Genomic DNA, 22,776 nt, shown 5'->3' with positions numbered 1-22,776 from the left:
AAAATCAAGAAATATTTTGCGAGGAAAAAAAAAACTAATCTTCCTTATATACAATTTTTTCCTTATAAATGAAGGCCTGTTTTACCAAATAAGATATATCATATATATGAATATATGATCAAATATGAATGTCTCGCAATGCAAAAATAAAGTAGCTGAAGATTGTGAAAAAGTGCAGTGATAAAGGTGATGTAATCTTCCTGCTGCAAATTCAAATTCAAATGCATAAAATTTTACTATGAATGCTCATCAAATTAATATATATAAGATGTTACTATAAAATAATGATCAAATAATACTAATCGAGAATGTAAAAAAAAATAATCATAATTACATGTTAAAAAAAAAGTCTGCAGTTTCTTGTGAATGTAATCTCTCCCTATAATCAAGCTCTACTGTTTTTTTCCAATAACTCTTCTGCCAACCAAAAGTGCAGTAAAAATTTTCAATATTCCATATAAAAGAAACAGTAAAAAAACATGCACCAATTCATGGTTCCAATACCAAACATTCAAACTACAGCAAAGTGATTCAAAAACAATAACACAGATCAGATTGCAAAGTTTGGGGTAACAAAATTAGCAAAATCCAACAAAATTAACGCTCAAGCATAACCTAGTAATAGTAAACTTCATGCAAAAAAAGCAATCATGGCTTCTTTTACATGAAGAGATTGGGTCTGGATGCCTTGAAGGTAGTCTTGAGCTTCCTGGATGGTGGCCTAACCTTCTTGAACACAAGAGGGAATTTGATCTTTGAGTCATGGAATTGTTTGGTACTCTCCCGTTTGCAGAGCTTAGAGGGAATGGTTGCAGTCTTGATGATTTGAATGCATGGGAAGCGAACACGATGACGAGAAGCCATCTCATTGTACATGTGTTCGACTGCGCCATTTAATGTGGTGTCCCTGTACTCCTTGTACATGTTGTGGTAGCCAGTCCTGCTCTGGTAACGGAGCCAGATGCCATAGTTCTTGATCTTGGTTGGATATTTCTCAAATATCTGGAAAAAAAATGGAGTAAATATTTGTTAGCGCTTGTAAAATCAACCTTGATAAAAGTCTAAGAAATGCCAATGTTCAGGTATTAAGACTTGTGCTTCAAGAAACACTAAAATTAGGACGAGGGAGAAGTTTGCTATGAAATAATAGCTGCGATTTGGATGTTGGTAAGGAAATAATCATCCCAAAGTACAATAGAGAAGTTGATAAATAACATAGGAAAGTCTAAAAAGTAGGCTGATAGAAATGTGAGGATAATTTTTCCAATAGAGTTTTGAATAATGATGAGAACTTAGCTTTGACACCAGAGAGATATATTAGCAAACTAAGACCAGAAGTTTGAAGCATTAGGAGAGCACATTTCAGTGAAGTTGTAGGAACAAAAATTACAAAAGAGGGATTTATCTAATACATGTTGAACAAATCATCTACGGAGAAGTGAACCGTTAAAAAATTAGAAGAAACAAAGATATGCAAATCTTGAAATAATCTATAGTACCAAAATGCAATTATCTGCTGATATTGATAACTTTGATCCAAACGGGCATGCAAAAAGCTCAACTTTCAACAACATTTAAAAATCCATAAATATAGAGCCGGTGGATTCTTATCTTTTCTACCCAATAGTCAATACAAATCAATAACTCTTGAAAAGTACTACACACTGACTACTATATATAAAAGGCTCCTCAAAAATTAACATATGCATTACCGACTCAATCACAGAACAACATATATGTTCTGGAAACAATCACTAAAAGTAGGTCCTAAAAGGGAACACATAAGTAAAATATCATCACTATCATCATCAGCCTTAATCCATCTATCTGAGAATGTATCAAAGAATTGTTATTTTTCATTTATTTATGCTAGGAGCTTTCGGAAATGCCAAACCTATAATTGGCAAATTATTTTTTTACAATTTTTAAATCTAATAAATTTTCCTGCTAATCCTTTGCCACTAATTTTCTTTATCCTTTATATGGGTTTCCGCCCATCGAGTTATGCAAGAAAATTATACATATTAACATTTTACAAGAAGTATGTTATCCAATCAGACCAAACTGAAGAAGTAAAAGTTACAGTAAGCATTGGGGAAAAACAATGCTCATTATGGATATAACTAAAGGTTTCTGCATATGATTGGCATAACTTTCTAATGGGAGACTCTGGATGTAAGTTGGGTTCTTCCAAAATCAAATTTCACCACATAATTACTGGACCTTAGGTTTTTTTATTTTTTTTTTATTTTTATTTTTTATTTACTGGACCTTAGTTAATTCATAGTTTGGATGAATTTTTTGGCTCCAACTAATGCCTCCTTTAATAGGAATAATATGAGAATCTCTGTTATATTGCTAGTTCTACTTCTTTGCTTGGGTAGATGATAACTACCCTATTCAACAATTGCGTTTTCAAGTTGTTGTCCTCTTCAACCTTTCCAACCTGGGGCTTTCATTCTCTTAGTTTAACAATCAGCTTAACTCTCCCATTAGATTTAAAATTTATAGGACTTTATCTAACGCTATCTGGTTTGAGATGTTCCATGATTTTTATAATAATATCATGCCTACTCTAACTGATCATTACTCTAATTGTAACTCTAATAACTTTGTTTCCGCAAGGAACAAGGTTATTCAAAAAACTTTTTGAATAATTATTTTGGCTTCACATCGTTCAGCTATCTAATACTTGGACAATTTATGTTGTGGTATTCCTATCAAGTTCATTAAACCTATTAAAAATTCTACTATTGATGTCCCATTCTCTATTAATATATATGGTGAGCTACAAGATTACTTTAACTCAAAAAAATGGTATGAGACAGACAATACCTTATCACCTTCCTAACTACATATATGTTATCCAACTTACTAATGAATGCTGATGTAGAAAATATTTCAAGCTTACTATTTGGGAAGACATTTCCATCAATCTTATTTATAAAGATGAATTGCTTATTTTTCGCAAAGCCAAAACTAAACCATTGGATGCCATTGGCCCAGATTTATCTTTGACAGTAGAACTTGTCATAAACTCCACACTATTTTTAGCAACAAACTGCTATGCCAAATCTAAAGGCTCCTTGGGATTTCTATGCCCTTCCATCCATAATCTCCCATAAGATCAAAAACTCAGGAGAATTATTCATAAGTTCATTATCTTGAGCTCTTAGAATATCTTTTATGGTTCGATTTGGATCAAACAATATGGTAAAATCTCTTCTTTTTAAAAGGAGCTTAAGTTTTTTGCCTCCTAAATGAGTCGTAATTCATATAAGAATGTCTCTTATAAGTTATTGTCTTCATATCATTGACTATCAGCTAAACGTATACTATTTTGAAAACTAGACGGTCTGCAATATGCACATTCTTCAACTTACCTTTAGATGCTATTGTTGATGCCAATAACTTGGATGGAAATATGGTAGTTCCCAATCCCTCACAAAATTCTAACACCAGTTGCCTTTATGCTATTAGCAACATTATCATTTCTCGGAAAGATAATGTGATCCTATGACATGAAAATGAGAACTTTGCCTTATGTGCCCCAAAGAAAGCTTCTATTTGAATATCCAATGTATTAATTGAACAAAATTTGTTTGGTTCCGAGGGTTTGTTTAGGGGAACTCAACTCACACATGGATGGCAAGCTTGAATGCTCTTCAAATGATTGATGTGATGGCTACACAAGGATATATATATATATATCAACAACTCATGTGGCTTATCAAGAAATGACAACTATAGTGGCCAAAACTTTCTTTTTTGAAGCCTACATGATTCAAATTTTAGGGCATAGTTAATTTTCCACAATGATAAATATTTCAAGAAATTAGATCTTCTAACTAATATGGTTCTCTTACAAAACTTTTGGATAGAGAGAAATAATTGTATTACTACTTTGTATGCTTGAGAATATAGTGTTAAAGATCAAAAACTATGTGAACCTCAAATATAAAGCAATCCAGCTTGATTGTCAAAGATAAATGCATACCTGATGAATTGGATAGCCATTAGTTGATTTTATTTTATTTCTTTTCATTGTCTACAATCAATCAACAATTACTAGTTTATTGTTTGTTCAATTCTCTTTTTGTTTTTTTGCTCACGGGCCTACACATTTCATGTTCTTTGTGTGTTTGCCTTTAAGATTCTTCCATCTCTGGTTTTGCTATCGGTTGTGAATTTTATATTTGCACTTATGGCAAACAACATTTATTGGATGGTGGATTTTTTGCTCTTGTATGAGGCTATCAAGGGAATTAATATTTTCATTAACATATCTGCATGTTGTTGAGAATACATCATGCAAGCCTTTTGTTATCAGTTAATGTGGTGGTTTTTTTGACTATTTATGGATGGATTTGGGATTTTTTGGTGGCTTGAATGTTAACAATGATGTCAAACATTCCATCCTATTCCCCTTCCTAACAAGCATTTCTTTTTCTCACAAGTTCGATTGGAGCAACCTAGCTTTCAGGTTAATCTTGAACCTAGGAATTTGATTCTTAGCTCCAATTTATTTAGAACATATACTCACTCAGGCCTCAACAAGATCCCTTAAATCATTATTTGGTTCATGTTTTGGGCTATTACTTGATCTCTTCGAGTATCATCTAGCCATAGCATAGCTATGTATTTCTTGTACGTTCTAATATGATAAATTTATTGAGCTAATGGCTCTGGCTGCTCCTAAGAAAGTATATTTCCAATTGTCAACATTTATAAAAAAAACAACCAAAGATGGCTCATTTATGTAAGAGAGCACTGCAAAAATATTCGGATCATAACAAGTCCACACTTAAACAGAAGGCATAAGACCAGAACGAACCTCGTTGATAGCAAGGACTTGGCCGTTACTTTTCTTCACCTTCTTTAGTTTTCTCAGGAAGTACCTATTACAAGGATGGACGAGAGCAAGATCAATACAAAAATTATTAAATGTGGAAAAAAGTTTAACAAGAAAAGAAGGCAGATCTTCCTACCAGAACTTGGATTTTGCCCTGACTTCATTAGTAGCCCATAACTTCATGCGATGAATCTTTGGATGCTCATCGCTTGGGGTTGGAAGGGCACGGCCAACCACTTGGTATTGATGAAACTGCCGAAATCAAGAGCCAAAAAGATAAATTTCTATTCCAAAAATCAGCATACACAGTTAAAAACTTATTGATGAACAGACAGATGGAACTCTTTCGGGCAGGAAGAAAACTTGAAAATTTTCGAGTGGAAGAGAATCGAAAGGAGATGCAGCAGAATATATGGGTGATTGCTACTCATTTACTCTAGCTTACCCTAAAAATGCCCATTGATACTCCGAGATTCCAACGTTGATCAAGCTCCTCGCAGCCTTCTACCTCAGACGAAGGGTACTCTAGCTTACCCTAAAAATACCGGTTTTTCCTTAGAGCAATCGAGCTTCAACCTTCGGACGCCGGCAGAGCGGAGCTATGGAAACGCACGAAGTAGCGGCTGGGGCTATACAGAGAACAAATGAAACGAGATCGGCTAGGGCAAATAAAAAGGAAGGAGGGAGGCGCAAATTACTTAAGAAACCCTTTCATTTTCATCGAGTATTTTAAATTTTTTGTTATGGTAGGTTTAATATGATCCAAATATATTTTTATAATATTCTTATAAATTTCTCTTCTCATATACTTTATGCATCATAGTTTCCAACATAATTCATTGATGTGTTTTTTAATTTTTTATTATATATGCTTTAGCCCAAAAGCGATTTTTTTATTATTTAAACTAAAGTTATAATTTCTCTCAGATAATCATTTTTTGAATTATACAAATTTGATTTTCTCTTCCTTATCCATTTTAAATTAATTATCACACAAAAAATTTCATGTAAAATATCTTATTAGGTCATAATTATATAAAAAATAATTTCTAATTAGATAATAATTTGTTTATATATATATTGGGAGTTTGAGTATAAAGCCAATGTTGAGGTTACAGATTATTGTCTAAGGATATGGTCAGTATCTTAGTAGTAATCATAGCATTAAAGTAGTTAGGGACAACCAAATTATCCCCAGAAACTGCATTGGATACCGTCCAGTTGAAAAAGGGGGAGTAAGTATGAATAGTCTGCGATTCATTTAACAAATTGGCAATCGAGCTTCCATTGCACCAAGGGTACCAAATAAATGATTGTTTGATGGTGGTATGAACATTCAAAGAAATGCAACTTTTTATAATAGTAACCTTAATGCACAAGAACTTCCAGAAAGTAGAGCATTTGACATTCAAAGTGTTCCAGAGAGATTGATATTTATTGTGCCGCCAATCAAAAAGCAAGTTGCTAGAGTTTAGAAATCTCCAAATAATCGTACAGGAAAAATAGTGATAGAGTGCATTAATAGATGGAACATCCAAACCGCCTTTAGTTTTGGGACAACATGTATCCTTCCAAGAGATAGTGTGAATTTTTCTCAAACTAGTATTGCCAAAAGAAACAAATCTAGAGCACAAACGGTTAATAATCTTATAGCAACCTTTGGGTGAAATAGAACCACAAATCTAGTAAGCCAAAGTGTTGCTAATGATGAATTTGAGGAATTGAATTCTGCTAGCAAAGGAAAATAATTTTGCTTTCCAACCATCAAGAGAAGAAGAGATTCTTTAGAGCCATGGTTGAAAGTCAATTGCTTTCAACTTCTTGTAGAAAATAGGCAACCTAAGGTACTTAATAGGGGCAAAAAAAATTGAGAAATATGCAGGATTGCACAGATTTGAGTAGCTTGGGGGACGTCTTTGGAGATCAAAATAGTGCTCTTAAGGGGGTTAACGTGAAGCCCAGAAACTTCAGCAAAAAGGTTGAGAATGTTATGAAGAGTATGAGCATTTTGGGTGGTGGCTTTACCAAAAACAAGCAGATCGTCAACAAACATTAAATGGGATATAACACAGTTGCCAGAGGACATACCAGTGAAGGAGGAGTTGGAAATGGCTTTGTCAATACAAGAAGAAAAGTAATCCATGATTATGCTAAAGAGGTAAGGGGATAGGGGGCAATCTTGCCTGAGCCCAGAAGAGAAGTTGAAATGACCCTCAAGAGCCCCATTAATACATATTAAGAAATGTACATCAGTGATACAAGCCTTAATCCAATTTATAAACATATATGGGAACTCCTTGTCAGCAAGCCTCCTTAAAAGGAACTCTCTTGAGACGGTGTCAAAAGCATTGATAATGTCAAATTTGGCGCAAAAATATTTCTCCTTAGCTTTTAAATTAAACTCCTAGTAATTCCGTAGCCAAGAGAATGTTATCTGTAATAATTCTTTTTTGAATAAAGCCTCCTTGACTAGGATGGATGATGAAGGGTAACACCTCCTTCATCCTGTTAGCGATGATTTTGGCAATGACTTTGTAAATAACATTACAAATGGATATGGGTCTAAATTCCTTGGCATTATTAGCATGTGGATGTTTCGGAATCAAGGCAATAGCAGTGGCTTTAACTTACTTAGGTAAGTGGCCAGTGGTGAAGAAAGAGAGCACCGCATTACAAAGCTGATATTTTATCATGTTCTAGGTGGTTTTGTAGAACCCAAAAATGAAACAGTCAGGTCCAGGGGCAGAGTTAGCTTTGCCAGAAGAAATAATGTTTTTGATTTCTTCTATGGTGACCGAGGTGGTGAGATTGGGTAAAAGGTGAGCAGGAATAATGTTTCCAGCAAGGATGTCTTAGAGGTGGAGAGATGAGGTGGGGGGGTTTGGGGAATTGAAGATCTTGGTATAGTGAATAAAGGTGTTGGAAATGTCTTGGTGGGTAGTAAAAGTGCCTTGTTCAGAGATAATTTCTTTGATACGATTATGGTTTTTGGTGATTTTGATTTTTGAGTAAAGGAATTTTAAATCAGCTTCCCCATGGGTGAGCTAGTTCACCTTGGCCTTTTGAGTGATCCAGCTGGTGAGAGAGTTAAGGTAGTGGTCTAGTTTATCGTTGATGTTGCTTAGGTAGGCATTGAGATTGGGATCAATAGGATTATTTTGTAGCTGGGAGACTACTTGGTTTTGGAGGCTATTGAGAGAGTCAATCTCAATATGTATGTTGTTGAAGTTGGTCTAATGCTTGTGTTTAATATTATTTTTGAGAGTTTTCAGTTTATAGTAGGAGTAAAGGGGGCTGTTAGTGGTTAGGTTGAGAAAAAACATCAATGAGGCAATCCCAAAATTTTGATATCTTTGCACAATAGTTTTTAGACATGAATCTATTCCCTTTAAAATAATGGGTGAGTGATCAGAACAACATGGATAACAAATTTTATAGAAGGAGCTGGGGAAAGATACCAGCCAACTGTCATTTATTAGCACTCGGTCTAGCTTTATATGAATGGGGTTGTCAGTTTGGGGGTTATGCCAAGTGAAAAAGTTCTCCATTGAGGATAGATCATGCAAACCAGTATTGAAAATCATGTTGTTACAATCTCCAAGCTTGCTATTAATAAGGGGAGTGCCTCCATCTTTCTCACAAGGAGATCGACAACAGTTGAAGTCACCAATAATTGCCTAGGGAAGGTTAATATTTTCAGCAATATCCCGAATGTTATTCCATAGAATCTGTCTTTCCATATAGGAGTTGTTAGCATAAATAACCGTAACCATATAGATGGGAGATGAGGCAACATAGATAGTACCATGAATAAGCTGGCAAGTAGTGAGAGTGGGGATGAAATTCACAGATCTAACATTCCACTTAACCCAAATATGGTTAGGGATTGAGTGCATAAAATTGTTACAAGAGGCTTATAGGGGAAAATTTTCATGACTAGCAAGGAACAAAGAATTAGAGAGGTTACTTTGAGAAATTATTGCTTCTAGAATAAAAAGGAGATCAAGGTTGTGGTGGTTGGCAAGGTGTTTCTAGCTCAGCACTTTGTCAGGTTTATTAAACTCACGAATGTTCTAGGCTGCCATATTGGGAAGGATCATTGGCATTTGGGGGTGGGGGTAAATGTTTTTTTGGATTATTTGCCTCTAATAACTTTTTGGTTGTTGAGGGTCGGTTGTTTCGTTTTAAGGGTGTTGGAACTTGAGGTGGGTTGCTCAGACTGTGCTGGTATGGTGGGAGGGTAATTACTGGGAGAGCTGGAGGTGGATTTGTCTGAAGGTGAGGGAATCTTAGGTTGATAATTATGGGGGGAGGTTTGAGGGGGACTCATGATGGTTAGGATGGGACAGAGCAAGGGTGGGGTTGGGGATGGGAGTATTGGCCTCTCAGAGTTGTCTTGACTCGTTAGAGTTGCAAATTGGTTTTTTGTTTATAGAGGTCCTCTGGGGATGGAGAGAGAATAGTGATGTCATTGCACTCTCCAGAAGGTGAGTTTAAGTTTGGGATAAGAGGTCCTGCTTATGGGTTTGGCAGTAAGAGGATATTTGTGGAGTTGGGTTTAGGTGGTGGTGCAAGTTTAGGGATGGTAAGACGGGGTGGGGGGGTTAGCCGAGGTTTACGACTAGTACTTCTACCTCTTGGTCTATTTGTGGTTTGAGTGCAAAGAATTGGGTCTCCGGGGCAAAGAGTGGGAGGGTGCATGATATAGCCGCATTGTGAGCAATGTTTAGGTTTCTAGTCATAAGAAACTCTTAGGGAAAAGGTTTTTTCCATCCACACAGTAAAAAATTTCATTTGGGAGGGGGGATGAGCTAGTAATTTTCACACAAACTTTAACAAATATCAAATGGGTCTTGGTGACATTGAGAGCATCTACGACTAGGGGGATACCAATGCAACTAGCAAGTTTATATATACCTTCAGGAGCCCAATAAGAGAGCGATAAATTCATGATTTTGATCCAGAGCAGTATAGAAGGAAACCCTTCCCATTTAGGAACAAAATCGGGCGTCCATTTTTGGAGAATAAAGGGTTTACCGAAAAAGAACCAGGGGCCTTCGATCCAAACTTGCTCATAGTCTTCAAGAGTTGAAAATTTGAGGAGGAAAAAACCTTTATCCATGGTTAGGAGAGAGAATGAACCTTTCAGCGTCCATGTTTTTTTGATAGCCGAGTGTAAAGCTTCGTAGAAGGGCCTTTTTCCGACTGAGTATCCAACAAGCAAGAGCGACCATTCTAGAACACCAACAACAAATTGATCACTTATAAATTGGGCTGTGTGGTTTTGTGTAGGGATGAAAGATAGGGAGTGAGAAAACTCTGTGGAAACTTGAGGGGTAGTAGCGAGGAGGTTCTTCCAATCCAGCGGAAAAACTCTTAATGAGGAAGGAGAAGGGGTGGTGGAAGAAAAGAGGTGTGTGTGTGTGGGGGGGGGGAGGCAGCGTCAGCCATGGGGGGAGAAGCCCCAGGCGGCGGTGGTGGGAAAAACGTAGCTATGGCAACAAAGAAAACCCTAGTAAAATAAAAGGACTACTTTATAAAATATGCTGTCTGCCCAGGATCCCAGTCTTATACTCTCTTTGCTCCTCTTTAGCAAACTCTTCAATTAACACGTGTTACCTATCTATGAGGTTAAAAGGTATTATAACGTTAAAATGAACGTATTGGTCTCCATAGAATGATGAGTTCCTTGTCTTCATTCCTTTCCCTTTTAAAACAACATTTTGACCCGGTTGCGTTCCTGGTCTCACCTTAAAAACAACATCCCCTATAAGAGTTGGAACATAAATAGTACCACCTAATATAGCCTGAGTGATACTTAGAACATCATCAATATGGATATCATATTTCTCTATGCGGAAAATAGGATCATGCCGGACCTTTATAGCAACATAGAGATCACCAGGTTTATTTCCTTCAGGATATGCACCACCACTGCCATAAACCCTTACAGTGTCTTCTTCATCCACACCAGGCATGACATCCAGTTTTACTGATTTTATTCCCATAAAGACTTTATTACCCTTGCATGATTGGCAAAGGTTCTTCACGATTTTCCCAGAACCACCACATTTTCAACAAGTGGTTGGCATCCTAAAGGGGCCACTTTGCATGAATATCGTTCCCATGCCTTTGCAAGTTATGCAAGTCTCAGGCTTGGTACCAGGAGGTACACCACTCCCATTGCAAGCCTCACAAGGGAGGGAAGTTTGAAATGTCAATGTTTTAATGCACCCATGGACTGCTTCCATAAAAGATATCTCAAGAGAGATCTTGACATCTCGTTGACCAAATTCTCTATCTTTGAAAATGTTCTTGAAGAAATCGTTCATTCCACCTCCAGAAAAGAAATCATTAAACGGGCTCTCAAATCCAGCACCTCCAAACAGTCCACTAGAACCTCCTCCATAGGAAACTTGTTCAAATGAATCAGGACCGACCTGGTCATAAAGTGATCTCTTTTCATCATCTTTTAGGACCTCATACGCTCGTTGAACCTCTTGAAATTTCTTTTCAGCATTAGGGTCCTCTTTATTTGTATCAGGATGAAGCTTCTTGGCAAGCCCATAGTACACCTTCTTAATATCTGAAGCACTTGCACCTTTACTCACTCCAAGAACGTCATAATAATCTCTAGCGAACACCACTTGTGTCCCAAGAAAATAACTCTGTTGGGAGCAACGATCAAAAAGACTTGCACGCCAATGGCCAATAGCTGACTTACCAGTTTTTTTTATTTATATCCATGAGAATCCTCGACTAAGTACATATCCCTATGACATGCCACCGCACTGAGACCTATATGGAAGTGGCTGTATCGGACAACTCGCTGGAGAGAATCGAATGAAGGGAATGACGGGCAAAATATACGGCCAGGTGAGCTCCTTGGAATCGCATGGTCGGATAATCATCGTCGATCAGAGGTAGAGTTCTATTGGTTTTGCATTATAATCCACGAGGAGTTTTCTGTTTCTTTAGAGACGATGCCTAAGCAAGATAAACTTGAATAGTTTATCAATAAGACATGTTGTCATTTGAATAGTTCCTTAACAAGATATTTAAAATTATATAAGAAGAGTAACAAAGATAAATGAGACCAAATCATAGAATTTTTTTTCACAAAAGAGTGAGGACAAGATGTGAAGTGCTGAACTAAGAAGAATGCAATTTTCTAATTGCTTGAACACAACACCGACGAACTGTGTTGCCAGTGGTGAGGGGATTAAAAAAATCTCACAATGGAGACGAGTGTTGGGTGCTGATGGGTTAATGGGTTTGATAGTTTGACAAGAGGGAGATGAATTAGGGAGTGGGGTAGTCGGGAGTTCAATGTGAGGGTCGGGGAAGTTGGATTTGGAAAGATAGAGAGGAGCGTTATGAGCGACCGTGGGAAGAAGATCGGGAATAGGTGCAATGTTAAGCTAGAAGGAGAAGAATGACAGAGGTTATGCATTTAGAGAAAAAAATTGATGAGGGTTTTTTTTATAGGTGCAAAGAGGGTAACAGTTCAGTTGTTAAATACAGAAGGATGCGACCAATGCCAATAATGAGCAAAAACATAAAAATAGAAATAAATATATTTGAGTAATTTTTTATAACAAAATTTCATTATTTTTAAATCCAAAAAAATCCCATGGCAACCAACCAAATGAGCTCTAAAAATCATAAAGTCCTAATATTAATTTAAAAAATGAATGTGAACAATTGAACCTGAGGTAGGGTTAGTCTCCGTAGACAACCGTTTAAGAAGCAGTAAAAAAGCCGTCCCAAACAAAGCCTTAAGTCTGCATAGACAGATTCTTAGGCAAAACATAGGAAAGAAACTTACAGGTTGTCCTTGTGATGAAACACGACATTAGATTTATGAACTTGAGAAGTTGCAGCAATACGAACGCCACGTGCCAGCGACGGTGGCTGTATGTGCATCGATCTCGTTGTGCTCTTGATAGCCACCGCTAGTTATACCTGCCAAAAACCTATTCGTCTGCCGACAATGCTATCAGATCGGTCAGTAAAGCACTGGAATTGAAATAAAGAATGTAGTTATTTGCCAACAGTTTACAAGAATTGGAATGATATATATCTCTCTCAAAACAGGATTTACAGTTTTCCTTAAGAGTTCAGAATCATAAGAACAACCAATGTTGGTTAATGTGGAACTCCACCTCTAGTATTATTGCTTTTATAGTGTTAAGAGTTAGATAATACTCCATGTTTCTTTGACAAATTCAATGAGTCAGAAGCAGTTAGCTGGTCTCAGATCATATGTTCATACGTAACACATCTCACTAGAGGAGGACATGAGAACACCTGTGCAATAGAATTAGTCATAATTAAATTTAGTTTTTAAATAGAAAAATTTAATATTATATTCATATTCTCTAATTTTTTTCATAAGATATTTGTTTTCAATTTTATTTAGGAGGGAAACCAAATATGAGGTGTAAAATGGTCGTTGGAATAAGAGCCATAAATGGAAAGAGATAAGTATAATATGACATGTCAATTTTTAAAATTTTAATTTAAATTTGAAACTTAAAATTTTAACTAAAATCAATCGATATAATATTTGATTAAGATATAATAATGATTAATTATTTGACTTTAAAATTTTTCTTCTTTATAGTTCTATAAATTTTATATAATTCTGTTAATTTTAAGTTGAGCTATTATAAAGGGTGTCAAAATCTGACCAGACCCGAAACCCAACTTGAATCCGACTAGAAAAATTACAGGTTCGGGTCAACTCATTGTTGAACCTGTTTTTCACCTAGACTTGGGTCAAAGGGTTGACCTGGTCAAATTGACCAAGCTAGGCCCCAAGACCACCTTCTTTGGGTTCCATGAGTCAGACCAAGTCTCTTGAGCTCAGACCTATGCTCTGGGTCAACCTAGTTGACCAGGTTAACTCGGGTTGACCCAAATTGACCCAAATCTCTTCCTCTTGATTTCAGATCTAATTCCAACCTTCCTTGGCTCAAATCTCACCTCCCCTAGGCTTCATGGGTTAGACCATTGTTGTAGAGCTCAGACCTGTGCCTTTGGTCAACCTAGTTGATCAGGTCAACCCAATTTGACCCATTAGAGCCATATTAATTTGAATTCATTTTAAATCAATTCAATCCTTCCTTGGACCCAAATCCTCCATCCCTTGGGTCTAGTTGATTGGTTTGACCAAGTCAACATTTGACTTGGTCAATCCTTGTCTCATATAGTCAAATCTAATATCCTAAAGCCAATATAAACCCATTTTAATGGCTTTTATTATTTTCTATTCATCCCTAGACTCAAACCACGGCCTAATGACCCATATTTCCCTCCTAATTGGCTTTAGATTCAATCATAACCCTTGATTATGAAGTCTAGGGCATTAAATAGGGGGAATTAGGGTTTCAAAAAGATCCTTTTCCTCATACTTTCTCCCCAAGCCTCCTATACCCGAGAGACTTGGTGTGTGAGACTTCCATATCTCCTTCCACCTTTCCTAAGTCAAATCCACCGCTGAGACCCCACTGGCGGCGAGATCTCCGGCGAACCGAGCTCAAAAGCCTTCCAATTTATTTTCCCGTCAATCCAATGCATTTCAAAATAAGATTTCTTCTACAAAAAGGAGCGTGGATAATATAAAAGTGCATCAAGCCTTTAAACAGGTCAAATCATCCATAAATTGAGGTGGAATCCCAAACTCTAGTCTAGAACACTTCTAATTAATTAACTTTTCAATAAGCACATTTTAGACCGTAAAAACCAATTCCCATGAATGCTCTTCATGCATAAATGCTCTATTTAAAATTTCATTGAGTTTGGTTGAGTCAATTGCGAGAACGAGAAGTTGTAGCACTACGAACGTCACGTGCCAACGATGGTGGTTGTTTGTCATCGATCTCGCTGAGCGCTTGATAGCCACCGCTTGCTATACCTGCCAAAAACTTATTCATATGCCGACGATGTTATTAGATTGGTCAGTAAAGCATGGGAATTAAAATAAAGAATGTAGTTATTTGCAAACTGTTTACAAGAATTGGAATGATATATCACTCTCTCGAAATAGGATTTATAGTTCTCCTTAAGAGTTCAGAATCATAAGAAAAACCAACGCTGGTTAATGTGGAACTCAACCTCTATTATTATTACTTTTATAGTCTTAAGAGTTAGATAATACTTCATGTTTCTTTGACAAATTCAATGAGTTAGAAGCAGTTAGAAGGCCTCATATCAAACGTTCATACGTGACACATTTCACTGGAGGAGGACATGAAAACACCCATGCAATAGAATTAGTCATAATTAAATTTAGTTTTTAAATTAAAAAAATCTAATTTTCTATTCATATTCTATAATTTTTTTCTTAAGATATTTGTTTTCAATTTTATTTTGGAGGGAAACCAAACGTGAGGTGTGAAATGGTACTTGGAATAAGAGCCATCAATAAAAAGATATAAGTATGATATGACATGTCAATTTTTAAAATTTAAATTTAAAATTAAAACTTAAAATTTTAACTAAAAGCAATCGATATAACATTTGATTCAGATATAATAATGATTAATTATTTGACTTTAAATTTTTTCTTCTTTATAATTTTATAAATTTTATATAATTCTATCGATTTTGAGCTGAGCTATTACTAGGGGTGTCAAAATCTGACCCGACCCAAAACCCAACTCGAATACGACCATGAAAATTACGGGTTCGAGTCAACCTGTTGTTGACCTTATTTTTCACATAGACTTGGGTCAAAGGACTGACCTAGTTTTCCAGCTTGTTGAGAGGAGCATTAAGCTGTTCAATTTTGTTATTGGGTTTCTTGGTTTTTGTTGTTGTAACCTTGGCTTGGGTAATTCTTGTTCCCTATTGTTTTTTTCCTGGTTTGTTGGTGCTACCCTTAGCTGCTTGGGCTATTTAAACAATTGGTTGGTCTTTGATCCTAAAGGTTGGATTTAGTGGCATGTGGATTACCTTGATTAAGTTATTATTAATATTTTTATCTTGAGCTTAATCAATCTAATTACATGTCCTTGCTTGCAGTGGTGCCTTCAACTTGATCAATTGTGTTACAACTACTTTGAGCATTTCTTTATCATTTTTAGTATTAATCTCTTCTATATCCATGTGTTTAATTATTCTTTTGTGTACTTCACTCTTGTGCTCTATAGTCATTTTGTTTTGCAGGTGAAAGTGACTCAGATCGTCATTAATATTTTTTGCAGAAAGATCAAGCTTTCTTTCATATCCTTTATATTTCTTTTTGGATGCTTATCTTTAGCATTAGTAGATTGTACTTAGGGTATTGCGTACTCCTCCTTAGTGGAGATTGTTAGCTCTTAGGTTTTTTTCTTTTCTTTTATAGCTCGTTGGAGATTTAGTGAGCTGATCGTCTCCCTTAAAGACCTTGTAATCATTTCTTTATAATTACGCATAAGCCCCTATGGGGTTTTTATTTAAAAAAAAAGGGCTGATCTGATCAAATTGACCAAGTCAGACCCAAATACCACATTCTTTGGGTTCCATGAGTCAGACCAAGTCTCTTGAGCTCAGACCCATGCCCTGGATCAACCTAGTTGACCAGGTTAACCCAGGATGACCCAAATTGATTCAAATCTCTTCCTCTTAATTTTAGATCTAATTCCAACCTTTCTTGACTCAAATCTCACCTCCTCTATGATTCATGGGTCAGACTATAGTTATGGAGCTCAGACTCGTGATTTAGGTCAACTTGGTTGACCAGGTCAACCCAATATGACCCATTAAAGCCATATTAAGTTTGAATTCAATTTAAATCAATTCAATCCTTCTTTGGACCCAAACCCTCCATTCCTTGGGTCTAGTTGATTGGGTTAACCAAGTCAACCCTTGACTTAGTCAACCCTAGTTTCATATAATCAAATCTAATCTCCTAAAGCTAATTTAAACCCCTTTTAATGGCTTTTATTGTTTTATATTCATCCCTAGACACAAACTATAGCCTCATGACACTTTTTTCCCTCCTAATTGGCTCTAGATTCAATCCTAACCCTTGATCAGAGTTTAGGGCATTAAATAGGGGGAATTAGGGTTTTAAAAGGATCCTTTTGCTCATACTCTCTCCCCAAGTCTCCTAAACCCGAGAGACTTGGTGTGTGAGCCTTCCCCATCTCCTTCCACCTTTTTTAAGTCAAATTCGCCGCCGAGACCCAGTTGACGGTGATATCTCTGACGAACCGAGCTCAAAAGCCTTACAATCAATTTTCTCATCAATCCAATGTGTTTCAAAACAAGATTTATTCTACAAAAAGGAGCGTGGATAATATAAAAGTGCAACAAGCCTTTAAACGGGTCAAATTGTCCCTAAATCGTGGTGAAATCACAAACCCTAGTCTAGAACACTTCTAATTAATTAACTTTTCAATAAGCACAATTTAGACCATAAAAACCAATCCCCATGAATAAGCTCAAGGAGCTTAATGAAACCAAAATTTAGCTGGAATTTGATCTGTTACAGCTCCAAAATCTAGATTGTTTGGTTATGGGACTCAACCAGATGCAAATGCATTATATGAAGGATAAGGTTGTTTTGCTTCAATCGGTTTTGGCGAGAATTAATACATGGTGGGTTCAAAGAGCTAAATGTCAATGGATTGAAGATGGGGATCGGAATTCTAAATTCTTCCAAATGACTGATTATAGTCAAAGGAATTCTAATAGAATTTCTTTCTTTAGAAATCAGGAGGGGAAACTGTTAGAGGAGGAGGAGGATATTACCTCTGAATTGATTAATTTTTTTATAAATAAATGGGCCAGTAAGCAATTTCTTTGGATAATTGGCCTTGTTTAAGGTGTCTTCATGATGATACTCAAATTTAGTTTTTGCAGCAAATGGTCACTAGAGAAGAGGTGGTGAAAGTTGTTTTCAATCTTCCTTCAAACAAATCTTCAGAATTGGACGGTATTACCGCTAGTTTCTTTAAAATTTTCTAGGATATCATGGGCAAGGATGTTGTTGAAGCCATATTGGAATTCTTTATCTTAGGAAAAATGCATTTGGAATGAAAGGATACTCTTGGGGTCCTTATTCCTAAAACTCATAATGCTGATTGCCCTTCAAAGTTTAGGCCGATTAGCTTATATCAGATAATTTACAAGGTGGTTGTTACGATTCTCTTAGATACAATCAAGCCATTGCTTCCGCTTTTGATTGATGAACACTAAGTTGCTTTTGTACTAGGTAGATCTATCTCAGGTCATTTTTTGCTACCCCAAGAGATGATGGATAAATTTAGAAGATCTCAATCTAAAGAAGGTCTGTTTTCGATAAAGATTGACATGGAACAAGCTTATGATAGCATGAGCTAGGATTCGTTGACTAAGATCATGCAGTTACTTAATTTTCCTTCAAATTTTATCTGCTGGGTTTTACAATGTGTTTCTAATCCTCGTTTTTCATTATCTATCAATGGTAAGAGGACAAATTAGATTCAAGGGTGTAGGAGATTTAGGCAAGGATGCCCCCTTTCACCTTATCTTTTTATCTTACGCTCGGATCTTTTGTCGAAAGCAATTGTTCAATTTGGTGGTGATGGGATAGGGGTGTCTTTCAGATGCTCAGGGCCTAAAATAAGTCATTTGCTTTACGTAGATGACATTATTCTTTTCTCAGTAGCAAACTCCTGACATTTAAAGAAAATGAAGGAAATTATCAATTTATATTGCTCATGGACTGGTCAGAGAATCAATATATCAAAATCAATGGTCATGTTCAGTAGGAATACTCCTCGGTGGAAGCAGTACAATTTCTCCAAAATGCTGGGCATTAGGAGAATCAATTCATTTGATTATTTGGGCCTTAAATGTTCTCTAACTCAGACAAAGGCTTCAAATTTTAATAAGGTGATTTCTAATGTCATTAAATTGGTGAATGCTTGGGGATCTAAAATGTTGTCATTAGCTGGCAGGGTTTTTCTTATTAAATCTACACTATCTACACTTATTTACTATCATCTTGCTCATGTTAAAGTTCTTGTTGCTGTCTTAGAAAAAATAGAAAAACTTTGTAGATCTTTCTAGTGGAATAATTCAGCAGATCATAGAAGCACACACTATGTGAGCTAGAAGAAGGTTTGCTTACCTTATGATCAACATGGATTGGGGATCAACTCTTCACATTTGGAGTGGCCCTTTGAGGGTGCGGTTGGCTTGGGATTTCATCCAAAATCCTTCTAAAATGCATAATTCTCTTTTTAGTGATGTTTATGACAATTCATTGGATGCGGTGATCCCTAGATCTATGAGCTTTTGGGGGATTTTACAGGAGGGATGAAAATCTCTAAAATCTGCAATCATATGGAGGATTAGAAATGGAGCTTCGATTTCAATTCTCAAGGATGTTTGGATTTTAGATAGAAGCTTATTGTTTTGGCCTTCTTTCTTTAATATTTCTATTAATGTGTATGATAAAGTGGAGGAATTAATATAGAACGGTTGTTGGAGGGAAGACTTGCTTCTATAGTTTTTGGGTCCAATTCTTGCGGAGGAGATTAAAGGCGTGATCATTTATCGGGATTTGGAGGTGGACAAATTGGAGCTTATCCTTTCTACTTTGTCCTGTTCTATTACTAAACAAGCTTTTCGAGCTTAATTCTATATGGTGGATAGTATATTTGATTGGCTCAAGGAGGTGAAGCTACACCCGAGGGAGTTTGTGTTCTGGTGGAGAGTTATTCATGATGCAATTCCAACTCAGGATTGGTTGGTTCATAGAGGATTAGAAGTCTCAGATCATTGTATATGGGGTTGTAATGTTAAAGAAGATATACATCATATTATATTTGATTGTAGAGTATCTTTTGAGGTGTTTGAAGCACTCAAGTAGTGGGGATTTCCATTACCTGCTATCATGGATCGGAGTGATGAAGATCGATCCAGGAGGACTAGAGTTGAGAAAAGGTTAGTGGAATTTTCTTATAATGATTTGCTTTTCCTTAAATCGGTGTATCAAATTTGGTTGAATAGAAATGAGAAGAAGTATAGAAATAAGTGGTCAACACCTTCAATGGTGGTAGCAAATATTCTTGGGAATTTTTCAGTGGTTAATATTTCATTACTAAAGAAGCAATGAGACACTACTCGAGCTTACCTGATTGGATGTAGTTGGTGTCCTCCCCCTTCTAAGTGGTTGAAAGTTAATGTGGATGGAGCATTTATTAAACCTTATTCAGCAGGTGTTGGAATTATTGTGAGAGACTCAAGAGTCAAGATTCTGGTGGCAGCCGGGAATCAAGTGAGGCATTGGGATGTAGCTTACCTTTAGCTTCAAGCTATTGATCTTTTGAAGAAGGTGCTTAATGAGGACATTTTAGGAGCAATGGGTATCATCATTGAATGGGACAATAAATCAAACATGGAGTGGCTACACAAGAACGTTCAGTTCGACAAGTGAAGGTGCAACTCATTGGATTTTGATCTTTCATTTGTTAAAGATTTTAATCATGTAATTTTCAATTATATGCCAAGAAGATTTAATAGGGCTGTTGATTTCTGTGCTAAGTTTTCTCTTTCATCCTCTTTTTTTATGGAGGCAAGAGTAAGATTTTAACTCCTTAGATGTTTTTGTTAATATCCTTAAGGAGGATGCTTTTAGACCTCCTTAGGACAGAATTTGTATTTTTTTTCCTCTTTAGTTAATAAATGCATTTTCATGGCTTTGTTTAAAAAAAAAAAACCAATCCCCATGAATGTTCTTCGTGCATAAATGCCATGCTTAAAATTTGATTGAGTTTGGTTGAGTAATTTGCAAGGACGAGAAGTTGCAGCACTACGAACGTCGCGTGCCAGCGACGGTGGCTATTTGTACATCAATCTCACTGAGCTCTTGATAGCCACCACTTGTTATACCTGCCAAAAACCTATTCATATATGGTCGATGCTATCAGATCAGTTAGTGAAGTGTAGGAATTGAAATAAAGAATTTAGTTATTTGACAAGAGTTTACAAGAATTGGAAAGATATATCTCTCTGTCAAAACAGGATTTACAGTTCTTCCTAAGAGTTCAGAACTATTGGAACAACCAATGCTGGTTAATGTGGAACTCCACCTATAGTATTATTGCTTTTATAGTGTTAAGAGTTAGATAATACTCCATATTTCTTTGACAAATTCAATGAGTAAGAAGCAGTTAGCAGGCCTCAGATCATACGTTCATATGTGACACATGTCACTAGAGGAGGACATGAGAACACCCGTATAATAGAATTAGTCATAATTAAATTTAGCTTTTAAATAAAAAAAATCTAATTTTATATTCATATTGTCTAATTTTTTATCATAAGATATTTGTTTTCAATTTTATTTAGGAGGAAAATCAAACATGAGGTGTGAAATAGTCGTTGGAATAAGAGCCTTAAATAGAAAGAGATAAGTATGATATGACATGTCAATTTTTAAAATTTTAATTTAAATTTGAAACTAAAAATTTTAACTAAAATTAATCGATATAATATTTGATTCATATATAATAATGATTAATTATTTAATTTTAATTTTTTTCTTTTTTATAGTTCTATAAATTTTATATAATTCTGTCAATTTTGAGCTCAACTATTACTAGGGGGTGCCAAAATCTGACCCGACCCGAATCCGACTAGGAAATTTACGGGTTTGGGTATTTTTCACCTAGACTTGGGTCAAAGGGCTGACCTAGTCAAATTGACCAAGCTAGGCCCCAATACTACCTTCTTTGGGATTCATGAGTCAGACCAAGTCTCTTGAACTCAGACCCATGCCCTGGGTCAACCTGATTGACCAGGTCAACCCGAGTTAACCCAAATTGATCCAAATCTCTTCCTCTTGATTTCAGATCTAATTCCAACCTTCCTTGTCTCAATTCTCACCTCCCCTAGGCTTCATGGGTCAGACCATAGTTGTGGAGCTCAGCCTTGGGTCAACCTGGTTGACCATGTCAACCCATTTGACCCACTAGAGCCATATTAAGTTTGAATTCAATTTAAATCAATTCAATCCTTCCTTGGACCCAAACCCACCATCCCATGGGTCTAGTTGATTGGGTTGACCAAGTTAAGCTTTGACTTGGTCAACCCTAGTCTCATATAGTCAATTCTAATCTTCTAAAGCCAAATTAAACCCCTTTTAATGGCTTTTATTGTTTTCTATTCATCCCTAGACTCAAACCATGGCCTAATGACCCATATTTCCCTCCTAATTGGCTCTAGATTCAATCCTAATCCTTGATTATGAGTTTAGGGCATTAAATAGGGGGAATTAGTGTTTTAAAAGGATCCTGTTGCTCATACTCTCTCCCCAAGCCTCCTAAACCTGAGAGACATGGTGTGTGAGCCTTCCCCATCTCCTTCCACCTTTCCTAAGTTAAATCCGCCGCTGAGACCCCACTGGCAACGAGATCTCTGGCGAATCGAGCTCAAAAGCCTTCCAATCAATTTTCCCATCAATCCAATGCATTTTAAAATAAGATTTCTTCTACAAAAAGGAGGGTGAATAATATATAAGTGCAACAAGACTTTAAACGGGTCAAACCGTTCATAAATCGAGGTGAAATTCTAAACCATAGTCTAGAACACTTCTAATTAATTAACTTTTCAATAAGAGCATTTTAGATAGTGAAAACCAATTCCCATGAATTCTCTTCATGTATAAATGTCATGTTTAAAATTTCATTGAGTTTGGTTGAGTAAATCACGAGAACGAGGTGGTTTTCGTTTCTAGGGTTTCGATTTGGGTCTACATGAGCTATGCGTGTTTCGGGCTGTTGATCTGCTGATCAAGGGATCAGATCATACCGTTTGATTCGAATTTTCGATCGTAGATCTGATCTTGCAGTTTTCCTTCCTGTCTAATGTAATCACAGCCGCCCGTTTCAAATCGTGCAGTATTGAATAATGCTCGAACCACATGCTTTAGTTAATACCACGGC

At 36.3% G+C, this 22,776-nt stretch overlaps 1 protein-coding gene and 1 pseudogene across 2 annotated transcripts; both read right to left on the bottom strand.

Annotated features, from left to right (window-relative positions):
- Positions 1-486: 486 nt before the first annotated feature.
- Positions 487-5,523, bottom strand: LOC110104787 (60S ribosomal protein L18a-2). Of its 2 annotated transcripts, none has more exons than XM_020834036.2 (4): positions 5,298-5,523; positions 4,989-5,104; positions 4,835-4,898; positions 487-1,002 (listed from the first exon to the last, which is right to left on the bottom strand). In XM_020834036.2, the coding sequence occupies exons 1-4, from the start codon at positions 5,310-5,312 to the stop codon at positions 661-663; spliced, it is 537 nt and encodes a 178-aa protein (XP_020689695.1). In that variant the 5' UTR covers positions 5,313-5,523; the 3' UTR covers positions 487-660. The 2 variants fall into 2 exon arrangements, with proteins under 2 accessions (XP_020689695.1, XP_028556059.1); XM_028700226.1 differs by having other exon boundaries at positions 5,387-5,392.
- A 4,863-nt stretch (positions 5,524-10,386) lies between these two features.
- Positions 10,387-12,778, bottom strand: LOC110104774 (annotated as a pseudogene).
- Between the last annotated feature and the right edge of the window lie 9,998 nt (positions 12,779-22,776).

Source organism: Dendrobium catenatum, unplaced genomic scaffold (genome assembly GCF_001605985.2).
Source record: "Dendrobium catenatum unplaced genomic scaffold, ASM160598v2 fragScaff_scaffold_1470, whole genome shotgun sequence".
NCBI lineage: Eukaryota > Viridiplantae > Streptophyta > Magnoliopsida > Asparagales > Orchidaceae > Dendrobium > Dendrobium catenatum.
The sequence above is the reverse complement of the archived record's forward strand: the minus strand, read 5'-3'. Positions and strand labels throughout refer to the sequence as shown.

Bases quoted from the DNA above. Each gene is read 5' to 3' on its own strand.
- LOC110104787 (XM_020834036.2), bottom strand. The intron at 4,899-4,988 runs GTAGGAAGATCT...TCCTTGTAATAG, and splicing joins AGGGCAAAATCCAAGTTCTG to GTACTTCCTGAGAAAACTAA. The intron at 1,003-4,834 runs GTTCGTTCTGGT...TTTTTTTTCCAG, and splicing joins AAGTCCTTGCTATCAACGAG to ATATTTGAGAAATATCCAAC.